Consider the following 12,286-nt stretch of genomic DNA (forward strand, 5'->3'; position numbering starts at 1 on the left):
ATTGTGTATAGTCCTTATTTTAAGTTTTTTTTTTTTTTGTGGTCACATGATCATTAACCACATGACATTAATTTGTGGACCATTTGTGACATACGGTTACAAAGAATATACATTCTTTGCCATGTTAAAGAAGACCACCTTGTGATTTCTTTGGTTCCAAGTTGCATGGAACACACTCACCAAATACTTACAAGGCAGTAGTGAAACTGTGAAAAGTGTGATACAAAGCAGAAACAAAGACCATTTGCCTTCAAAGTAAAAGCTGTGGCTTTTGAAACACGTTGACCACAGCTCTAAGGTACAACTTTTACTTTGACGTCAAATAGTCTCCATTTATAGTTTGTTTTGCACTTTTTCAAGCTTTACTGCCATTTTGCTAGTAGTTAGCAAGTGTTTGCAGACATGCCTGCATCTTCCATGCAAACTATGGGCAACCCCAATAATTTGTTGGCAACCAGTTTTGCCTAGTGACAGCAAACAACCACCAGGAACCACATGACAACCAGTCAGGGAATGCACATTTTCCCTCTGTAGCTGTGGTTGTGTCACATCTGCTATGGCAGACAACTCTTGAGCTGTATGCACATAACATCATGCAAAAACCTCTATAAATCGAGATCTGATTTATAGAGGTTTTGGCATGATGTTATGTGCATACATAAAGCCATATACAGGCAGATTGAAGTTGGGCAATTTTTATATTTATTCAAGAGTTTATACGTAAACTTTAGAGGCTTAAAGAAAATTTTACTTACTTGCTTTTGTTTTAATTACAGCAGCCAAGCTCCAGAGGTCAGGGGAAAGCTGGTTGTGGCAAGAACATATCTGTGACTTGTTTATCAGTTACATATATGGTCTGTTACATCGAGGACGATACTGTTCCCAGCTTAAAATTTAAGACATTGTGGAAACGGTGAGTGTTTCATATTTGTAAATACTTTCTAAAGAATAATGCATGGTAATAAAGTGGCAGGGAAAACGGAAAAAGAAATCACGCTCATGCTGTGGGTTTGGGGGAGCGAAAAAAAATGCAGTGGTGCCTCTTAAACAAATTAGCATGCACAATCACAACGCGCTGAAAGATGAGATCAAGACATGAAATTATTTTCAACTGGATGTTGTAACAGAATCCGATCCTTTGCGGGCTGGAGCCCCTACCCTGCCCCCAGGCAAAGGTGATTTTAGTTTGCTCCCACATCACCGGCTTTCTACACACTCTGCAATTTTTAATTGGTTTCGGCTTCACTTTGTGGAACATACATTCATCACCTTGGATTCATAAGTGTGGATGGCTGCATAAATGGGGGGAAAAAGTTGTACATAAGAAATTCCATTTACCACTGGTTAAATTTTTATTCAATTTGCAACAGACCCTGAAAAGGGGGTTTCAGATTTGTTTGCAAAACATCATCTCCAGGCAGAAAAGTGTCAGCTTAAGAACCATCAGTGTTTATTACTGCACGAGCTGAATAGTCTGGGTATAGAATCGTTGTTAAGGTAAAACAATACTGATATTTATTTACAAATCATTTATATTAGCTAGGCAAATTTCATTTCCTGGCACTTGATTTGACCAATAACTCCATTACATTCTAATTTACAGTTTTTACAGTAGAAACCGATTGAGGAGCAGACTGTATGTTTAACAGTGCAAATCAAAGCCACAGCCTGCTTTTCTCAAGGCAAACATGGAATGTTTAAATGAATATGATTTCCAAATTTGTTTGTACTGTCCAGAAGAATTCTATAACCAATGATCTCACATTTCCAGATTCATAATATTTTTCTCTGTTTTGGCATTTATTGAGGACTTTCTAAACCAATGGCACCGTCTCCTTTTATGTGCTCAGTTCATCAAATTTACATTTTGCCTGCATGACAACTCCGTCTCTACTATACATCATTCCTCTGTACATTTGTACATGTTTTTTAGCATCGTTATATGACGATGGCGAATCAGCAAACAGCAGTCCTTCTAAGGACGGTCCTGAGGCGGAGGCTCCGGGGGCACAGGGTTGCATGTGTGTGCATCATAAGTGGGCATGCTCAGAGCTCTGGTCGCTGTCATGACTGTCTTCATTGGCTAAGGAGTCCGTCGAATGGTGGAGCGCCGCAATGCCAGAGAACTCTGAAGGCAGCAGCGTCCCCTTTTTCACGTTCACCAGTTCTTTCTCTCGAGCTGCTGCCCCCTGCTGGCCACCCTTCACTCTTTTCCACTTCATCCTCCTGTTCTGGAACCACACCTTCACCTGCAGAGAGACAGAAAATATCAATGTTGTTGCACAACTCAACATAAATCACCAAAAAGTAATTAGGAAGCCTTAATGCTCTCGACAGCAACGTTCTGTTAAAGTTTGGCAGCTATTTCTGCACCAACAATTATGTATGGATGTTCGGTTACATCTGGCACTTGGTGTCTACCTGTTTTTCCCTGACTCAACAGCCCCGACCGTATTTACGTCTCTCAGACTGATGATTAAGCTGTTGCTTAAAACGGTTTACACGTCAAATAGAAGCAGTGGCTCCGTTAGTGTCGACACACGCGCTCGAAGGGAGGGGGAGGATGAGATGGGAAGCCGAGCTTGTCCCTGTCATGCAGGGTGGAAGCGGTTTATTTTTGGGGAGTGTCATTCCCAGGGGGGTGAGCAGTCACATGGTCAGGAAGTTAGTTGACAGCACAAACGTTTGTCTTAAATGTTAAGGGTGTACAATGGACTGAGCACCACCTGAGATTCTTCACAGGCTTTGGGGTCTTTGCTAAAAGCAGGAGAGGGACAAGGACTGAAGCTGAGCAGCATTTATTTAGTAATATTCTCAAGACATCAGAAAAAATTACTATTCAGACTCACCTGCAGTGTACCTGAACTGCTTAACATTGCACTGAAAGTGACACTCACTTTATACAAAATACCAAAGACCCTGAACTCAGGTTTGGGTAGGTCAATCTACAGGTGTGAAACAAGCATATAGGGAGAACTTATAAGGCACTTGGTTTTCTGGAAATGGCCTCTCTGGAAACACTCTGGTGCACTAATGTAATACACGTACAAAAGAAGACAAGACGCACTGGTTCATGCAATTTAAATTTTCAAGTCAAATCTGGATAAAAATGATATTGATTAAAACCTTCAAAGTTTGATTAGGTTTATATCACATTTTTGTTTACAACATTTAATGACTGCAATTAGGTGTGTAGCTACAATCTACTCTCTTATCTACTCTCAATCTATAATAAACTCTCTGTTAAACCCAGTCAAGCATTGGCGTTGGAGCTTTACAGCTGCCATCTTTGAAAATATTTTTATTTTTGCAAGACATAAAACATCCATCAGATTTCCCCAAACAGCACACACAACATAAATCAAGAACTGATTGCTTTGCCAATATTTACCTCACTATCTCTACTTCCCAGACCAAACTGAGGTCACACGCAACATATGCTGCATAAGCTGACAAAATTTCACACACATTTCCTGCTCTGTAAAGCCACGTAAAGATTAATTGCGATAGTCTTGGAGAAGGCTGAAAAAAAGTTGGACCTTTTCTTGAGTTTTTGCGACTTTGAAATGTGATGGAAAAGCAGAGCATGGTACATTTCACATTCATGTTACAATTTACATTTGCTTTCAGCCTGAGAAGCACATTACTCTGAAAGTCTACAGTCACCACATTTAGTGGGATTCAAAGATTTCACTACGTTTTCATATAAACTCAATATACACTGTAGCTGTCTACTTTGTTAGGTACACCAGCTCAACTGCTTGTTAACGCAAATGTTCATCAGCCAATCACATTGCAACAACTCAATATATTTAGACTTGTGGGCGTGGTCAAGCAGCTCTGTTGAAGTTAAATCCAACCATCAGAATGGCAAAGAAAGGTGATTTAAGTGACTCAGAATGTGGCATGGTTATTGTTGCCAGATGGGTTGGTCTGAGTATTTCAGAAACTTCTGATCTGCTGGAATTTTCCCACACTACCATCTCTAGGGTTTACAGAGAATGGTCAGAAAAAGAGGAGCTATCCAAAGAGCAGCAGTTCTCTTGGCAAAAATTGCTTTGTTGATGCCAGAGGTCAGAAGAGAATGGCCAGATAGTTTTGTGCTGATAGAAGAACAAGAAGAAGAGCCTCTCTGAATGCACTACAAGTCACCAAAGAACGGGAAACAAAATTGGAGAACAGGATTGGAAAAACATTGGCTGTTCTGATGAGTCTCAATTTCTGCTGCAACATTTGGATGGTTGGGTCAGAATTTGTCGTAAACAACATAAAAGATTGGCTTATCCTCCCTTGCATCAACAGTTCATGCTGGCGGTAGTGTTGTAATGGTGTGAGGGAAAACTTTCTTGGCACACTTGGAGTTCCGTCATACCAAGTGAGCATCGACTAAACACCACAACATGCCCGAGTATTGCTGCTGACCACGGCCATCCTTTTATGACCCCAGCGTACCCATCTTCGTGCCCCTAACATGCCATGTCACAGATCATCTCAAACTGGTTTCTTGAACATATCAGTGAGTTCACTGTACTCAAATGGCCTCCATAGTCACCAGAACTCAGTTCAAGAGAGCACTTTTTTGGATGTGAAGGAATGGGAGATTCCCATCATGCATGTGGAGCAGAAAAATCTGCAGCAACTGTGTAATGCTCTCATGTCAGTATGGACCACAATCTCTGCTTATTAAAGTGGTTGGTGAGTATATACCAAACAAATCTCTATTCAGTTTTGTTAAATGTACTTTTTTACAACTGTAGTTTTGCATATTCATAAAACTTGTAAAGTCTTTTATTTTAAAAAAGTACTTTTACACATTATTTGCATAACATGTTAAGAAACAAAGATATCAGTGTGTTTTTTTCTGCCCCACACCACACAGTTACAAAATCGCACAGTTAAACAGCATCACTGACCGTCTCATCCTATTAATAGCTAAACCTTTACACTGTCCTTTGAAGCACAAACCCTGGAAACCACATCAGATATCCACAAGAATCAAAGTCTAAACACATGACTGAAAAAAAGATCACAACACTACAGTACTAAATTAAACATTAACAGTCCCATGATCCTTTGCACTCGTGGAAATATTCCATTCTCAGAAAAGTCAAGTAGAAACTTTTTAACAACGTGTTCTATTATGCAAGTAATGCACACAGCCCAGTAAAAACTAGGTTAAATTTATTAAAACATAATTTTAAATGAGGACATTTACAGTGCACAGTAATAGACCCTTGGTGCTACACTGGCCTATTTGCAGTGTTGACCTGTCGCCCACTTAAAACATTCGGTGGCTTACAAAGCAAACAAAAAAAATTTGAGGCTCAACTGCTGAAATCCTATGACAAGCAAGAGGGTGAAAACCTTTTCCCAAACACTTTTCCCAAACCAATTGTTGTTAAATGAAGGGATGATGCAACAAGGGGAAACATGTCCCAGTTCCAGTTTCTTACTGTGTTTTTGGCATCAAATTAAAGTGAAATTATATGTTAAAAATGTATGATTCTCAAATAGATTGACACACCTATTTATTGGCTTTTGTAATCTTAGCATTTAAATATATCTTTTAAATTATTTGCATTTAATTATGTATTTATTTATTTACATTCTAAATGGGGGGACAGGGTCGTAAATCAAGACTTTTTCTTGATTTAATCTTAAATCAATTTAAGATTAATCTTTTCTTTTCCTCCCTAACAAATCACCTCTTAATCTATTATACATTTTAGTGCAACTTTTTTTACTTTCTTGTAGCTGACATATTTATATGTGAAAGCAGTAAGAGTAAGTGGAACTAAAATCATTAATGTGTTCCACTAAGCTCTGGAATTTAACCAACATGCACGCTATAAATGCATGCTATCAAATTGGTCTCTGAGCGTGGGCCGATTGATGTAAAATGCAGGCACATGAAATAAATAACAGGAGACAAATGGTTGAGGGAAGGAAAAAGTGTAGTGTCTGTTGTTCTGTGACACCCGTTTGGAAGCTTTAACTTGCACTAACTTGACCCCATGCCCGCAATATTATGCGGTGTGATACACACACACATATATATATATATATATATATATATATATATATATATATATATATATATATATATATAATTTGTGGGTCTAATGTGGTGATTTGCTTCTAAGAGCATCTCATAAAACGTCTGTTTTTTACATTCAAACTACACCTTATCACAACGCAAAATATTGCTGGCATGGGGTCAACTAAGTGTGAGTTAAAGCTTCCAAACGGGTGTCACAGAACAACAGACACTACACTTTTTCCTTCCCTCAACCATTTGTCTCCTGTTATTTATTTCATGTGCCTGCATTTTACAGCAATCGGCCCACGCTCAGAGACCAATTTGTATTTGCAGGGGCAGTGGGAGAGAGGAAGTGACTTGCTAGACAGCACTTCCTTAAACCCGTCTCCCTGTCTTGACTGTGGATGGCCTGAAAGAATAGTCAGGAACATCTGGAATATGATAGTCCCTTCATACAGCCACATCTGGAGTACAATAGCCCTCACACTGAAGTTACAAAAACACAGTAGCAAGCTGAAAAGCCTCCTCGTCGTCCCGAGGCCGCCTTTGTTTTCACAACATGGCATTAATGTGCTAATGGGGGGTGGGGGGGGGGGTTTCAATAATGTCTAAACCCAGGGGAAAACAAACAGTGGTGGGTAGGAACATACTTGTCTCTCAGTGAGGTCGAGGTTGACAGCAATCTCGTAGCGCCTTAGTCTGGTTAGGTAGTTGTGGTGGGCGAACTCTGCCTCCAGCTCTCGGATTTGCTCCTTGGTGAATGCCGTCCTCTCCTTCCTGGGCTTGCTGCTCACGTCTGACTTGTAATTCCCATCCTGGGACTCTGAAACCAAACACCACACAGGTTTGTGTTGCACTCAGAGCAGATTTATATGCAGCAAAAATAAAAATAAGGCAAATGTTACGTGGCAGGTGCAAATCAGCAGGGGGAGAAAAGGGGCAAAGTAAGAGAAACAGTGAGAGCTGTCAGTCACACTTTATTGTTCAGACATTGTTTATGAATACTTTAAGTGGCTGGAAGGACTCGTGGGCGGCAACACATGTGTGTCTGCGCGACGGCAGCTGTGCTATTACAATAGGCTGGCTCTTTTACTGTCAACATGGATGTAATTTGGCTTGAAGAAGTCTGCTGCTCCAGCTTTAAATTTTATATCAGGAAAGGAAAAAGTGTCTGAAGTGCTGCTATTTGCATTTATTTTGATCCTATTATTTTTCAACTGTGTGTCTTTTGATTGCCATTAAGTTTGCAGTTTTCAGAAAGCAAATATACTGCAGTCATAAGATCAGATGTTAGATATGTAAAATCCAGGAAGCTGCAAATGAACGTCTTCAAAAATGCATATATCAGTAATACAAATATGGGCAAAGTGGGAACTTGGAACAAATTATGCACTTCCTTAAAAAAATATAAATTCCTAGCTTGTGACATCTCCACTTTAATTCATCATGCCAGAAAAATACTTTTTGTTTTGGTATTTCCACAAACTTTCCGAAGAAAACACATACGGCTCATTTGCCCTCCAAAATTTTCCTATTCTGAGCAGTCTTTGTGGTTTCTCTGTTGGACACGCTTCAGTTGCACATTGCAGTTGAAGGCAGCAGCGATTGCATGCTAATTCATCTGCGGTCCTGTTCTGTCGTGTGTGTTAATCCAGCAGGTCTACGTCAAGCCAAACTGTAAATAGGCGTGCAGCTCAGAGCCAGACTCACAAACGGTGCAAAGTGTGAAGCCACATAAGAGAGGAAACTTCAACTTTAACTCAGATTTGTCCCATCGGGGACCCCTGCTGGTTCTGTTTTCCTGTCATAAAGAGAATCTTCCTTCTAATTAAGTGTATATTTTCTCAAGCAAAATAACTCCCTTGAGTCTGAAGAGAAGATGAGAGGTAAACTGAAACTGCCCTACAAAAGTTATATTTGTATGGTAGTCACACAGTTTTAGAGCCAAGGACAAACAAAACATATATAAGACTGCAAGAATTCCCTCACGGGTTTTATGAAATGAAACCGATCATTGCTTGACCCGCAACTTGTGTCCAGCTCCCCCTTGACCTTGCCTTTCCCTCTCTGTAATTTCAGTCCTTTTGCTACAGTGTGTGTCTTATTGAAGCAGGCCTTTCAGATGTGTTCATCCACTCTCTCTGGTAAACACAGACATTGTGTAAAGAGAAATAAAAGTATAACAGAGCCAGCTGCTCCAGACCAATAGGCCTGGAGCTGAAACAAGCGGCGAGCTTTTATGACCCAGCCACTACACCACAGCAATTAGGTTCTCCCTGTAACTTTCATCTCTCCACAAAAAAGCAGGAATAATATGAGAAAAATACATGCACCCAGACAGGGCACATCGTTGAGGGTTCCCAAATGAACTTAGCGCATTACAGGAGTGACGCTTTTAAAAAATAATGTAAGATTGGATGGATAAAATAATGATCGGGTTATTTTTCTTATGCTGGGAACATAAGCACTGGTTGTTTTCCCTTTACTGAAAAATGTATTTATTTTTTTAAATTTTATTTTTATGCACAAAAAAGGATTCAAACACATCAACGATGCCGCAATGTTTTTCTTAAACTGCTTTAAAAGAAATTTTGAATGCCAGCAAAACGCCTTCGGCACTTCACTCGTCTGTTTTACAACTCTGCCTCAACAAAATAAGACTTGAAGCACCTTTTATTGTTCCCCACAGAAAATCTAGTAACTTTTAAAGGACGACCACTCCCTTGACAGTACTGTGCAAATGTGACTGAGAAACTCAGCAAAGGCCCTCTGCCGTCACTGCAGCTGAAAGTCTGCTGCAGGTTCCCCAGAAACCAGACACACGGACTCATCTCATTAGCTGACCCTCCGTCCTTCCTTAAGGAAACATTCACAGTTGGGTATTAAAGACAGAAAGCCGAGAAGCTTCATATTTGAGCAAAAAAGGGGGTAAACTCTAGCATGGAAGTGAGCTCTCGGGTTTTGTTATTATTTCTGTATCTAAATTCAGGTTTTGCTCAAGTTTCTCGTCCAGATGGTGAAACCTAATCAGAGCTCTATCTCATGCAACAGGCAGCGCTCTGATATTTAGACAGCTGAATGAGTCAGCAGCCTAGTTAGCCCCAATAATCAGCATGATTGGTGTTAGCATTGGGAGAATGCACTGCACATGTAATGAGTAGTGACTATTGTTGCAGAGGAAGTGGGATCTGGAGGCAAGGGCTTAGTTTTCCAGTGATTTGACAAAAGAGGAAAGGGAGTAGGAGGTAGAGTAATGAATTAATGGGTTAAATGTACTATTTCAACATTTTGCATGTGGACAACTGGACATTTAGTGCAAAGGAAAATAAAACATTGAAATCTTTGTCTTTTTATGTTGTAAAATGGCAAATATTTCAGTTCACTTATGGAGTTTCTAATAATCACCGCAGAATTTGGATTGAAAACTAAATTAGTGCCAGTGGTGTTTTGTTTTGTATTATTATTTAAAGTCAGTCTGAAGTTAATCCTGTTATATTTCCCCAACTTTTGGTATATAAACTTGTTGTCAGCTACAGCAACACCCAACCAGTCAGAGGGAGAAAAAACACACTCTCCAAGTATCCTGTGGAGATGTGGGAATATCACCGGTCAACTGCGGATGATGCACTGTGAGTACAGAGACCTTATCCAAAGGGTGCAGGATTAGCAATGACAGGCTGCAATCCTCAAATGGAAACAAACTGGCAAGCAGACTTTCTGTGAGAAACTCTCACTGATATCACTTTGCTAGTGAGATTTCTTGCGACCCGACCCCGGCCATTTGTCATTGTGTGATTGATTATTGTGGTGCCTGCAGGTTGCAAAGGTTTTGCAGGTCATCAGCTGGTTTAGCATCAATTTAAAAATTGTATTAAAAAGCTGTTTATTTATTAATGATTTGTGAGAAGTGTGCTTTTTATAATTATCTGTGGTTTTGAATTTTTAAATACATTTGTATGAATGAGGCCCGATTTAAGAACAATAAAATGATTATACATGCATAGTTCAAGGGTGATTTTTGGGAGAATCACAAATGTAAAATTTAACAAAAAGGTGTTGTTAAAGCTCACTGCCCTCGGGACCTTTACTGTACTGAACATACAACTGCCTGTAGATAAAAATAAAGGAAACTTGTAATGGTCTTTTAAATTTTATAGGAATTAAGTGGTGTTTTTTTGTTGTTGTGATAATAAGATAATTTAAAATCAATGAAAAAAGATCAAATATTAATATGATTAGCTACATTCATTTTGTAACAGTAGGAAGTTCCCTATCTAAACTTGGCCTTTGTTAAACATGACACTCAAATATTTTCACTTTCATTTTACTTCAGTAAACCTGCGATTTCTTTTAACTGCAGTTTTTAGTAAATGAAAACAATTTGCGTCCGCCCGGTTGTTTAGTGTGCCATGAGGCACCGGTGTAGTCTTTTACAATCCATGACATTAATTCTTTACTGCCCTCTTTATTCTCAGCTCTCTAAAAAGTGTCGCAACAAACCAGATGTGATTTTTAAACAAAACATGCCAGTAGTCAGATGTGCCCGCACACTTATGATGTGGCCTTTGCTCCACGCTTCAGTCCGCCTGTCGCCTCCTGCCTTGCTGCGTGTCAGCCGGCACCTACAAACTGCTTTCCAGACGTTTTTTTGTTTTTGTATCAGAGCTGCAGAATTCCCAACAGTCGTGCTGTTGAATGATTTAGAGTGATGTGTACAGATGTTTCTGTTATTCTTGAGCTCTGTGTGGAATTTCTTAAACGCTGATATTTATGTTAAAATGTTTATCCAAGTAAAATAATGAACAAAGAGATTTTAGAAATGCCTCCAATGTATTTTACATGAAGTCTCGGGTTGTGCAATGTGTCAGCTTTAAAAAACACACGAATGAAATCTCTGCCTTTAGAACTGCTTCACTTCTCGCTTCAGAAAATCCCAGCTTCTCTTACCTGAACTGTCACTTTTCCTCTTGCCGTTTCTCTTCTCGGCCTCAGCAGGTGACAAAGTCTGTCTGCCAAAGTCTGCAGGCACACAAGAGGCCCCTGTAGGGGTGCTGCCACTGCCTAGACTGGGGGTGCTGGCGCACATACTGGGCCCACCGGGGTGGCCCAGGTCTGAAGGCGTGGGCCCATTGTCGTGGGATGAGTGGGAGTGTGGGTGGCAAAGACTGTGGCGAGTACTGCTGCCAGGTGACGGCATCTGCGGGATATGCCAAGATGTATGGTGCTGAGGTGGGTGGTGATGCTGCTGGGAGGGCAGGTGGCCGCGGTGAGGGTGGTGGTGGTGCTGCCCAGGAAACAGGCTGTCGTCACCCGGGTAGCTGGAGATGATACAGGGCGAGGGTGAGGAGGTAGAGGAGGAGGACGACGAAGAGGCCAGGTCAGGGTAGGAGACGTGGTCCGAGCGTCCGTGAAGCGCCAGGGGAGACTGGGTGAAGGCGGGATGTAGGGCCTGCGCCGGGGCGTGGGGGCTCCGCAGGCAGCCGAACAGTGTGTGATCCATTGTGTGCAAACACACACACGGCCCTCCAGGAAAGGCGAGAAGGGCAAGCGTAAGAGGCAATGTTACTAAATCAACCAAAAACAGAAAGATCACAAGCGCATATCCAAGATGCTTCCCTTTCTCCCTTGACTATCCCAAAACTTTTCTCTTCAGTTACAAAAAAATAGTCAGAGCAGCAAGTAAAATGTGTTTTGAAATGGGTGTCCTGTGGTAATCCAGAGCATGCGGCCAGTTGCCCGGCTGTACAGGATAAACAGTTAGCCCAGGACAAGTTGCAGCTGAGCCTCTCAGATGTCAGGAGGAACACGGGACTGGAGCTCTAGGCTGGGAGCAGAAGGAGGTTCCTAGGAACTGCAGAACGAGGGGAGCCAGCGCAGGGGATGTTATAAATAGGGTGTAACGTGAGAGGGAGGCTGGGTCATAGACTGCATACGCGCTACTGACCACATACATATGATCACCCTCCAAAAAGCACAGCATAATAAATCTGTACTATTAAAATGGCTGAGCCTCAGGAAAGAAGGCAATTTATTTTGGACTTGGATCTGACCTCGGGTGGCCATCTTTTTTTCCTACAAGAAAACAGCCTTAATGGTTCATGGGTGGGGCTGGGGGAGGGAGAGGGAGGTCGTATGAGGGGAAGGGAGAGAGTGTGAAGAGAGATCGAAGGAGAGGTGTCAGGGGTTAACTCAGCGTGTCACCCCATCTTTGTCAAAAGTTGGTAGTAGCGGGCAGGATGCTTGTAG

The 12,286-nt window shown here is 41.2% G+C and overlaps 1 protein-coding gene across 1 annotated transcript; it reads right to left on the reverse strand.

The window, feature by feature from the left end:
• Positions 1-1,333: 1,333 nt before the first annotated feature.
• On the reverse strand, positions 1,334-12,009 carry meox2a (mesenchyme homeobox 2a). Its single transcript, XM_082552531.1, has 3 exons — positions 10,988-12,009; positions 6,691-6,863; positions 1,334-2,249 (listed from the first exon to the last, which is right to left on the reverse strand). The coding sequence occupies exons 1-3, from the start codon at positions 11,538-11,540 to the stop codon at positions 2,031-2,033; spliced, it is 945 nt and encodes a 314-aa protein (XP_082408657.1). The 5' UTR covers positions 11,541-12,009; the 3' UTR covers positions 1,334-2,030.
• Between the last annotated feature and the right edge of the window lie 277 nt (positions 12,010-12,286).

Source organism: Aulonocara stuartgranti (assembly GCF_965226115.1).
Source record: "Aulonocara stuartgranti genome assembly, chromosome: 11".
Lineage (NCBI taxonomy): Eukaryota > Metazoa > Chordata > Actinopteri > Cichliformes > Cichlidae > Aulonocara > Aulonocara stuartgranti.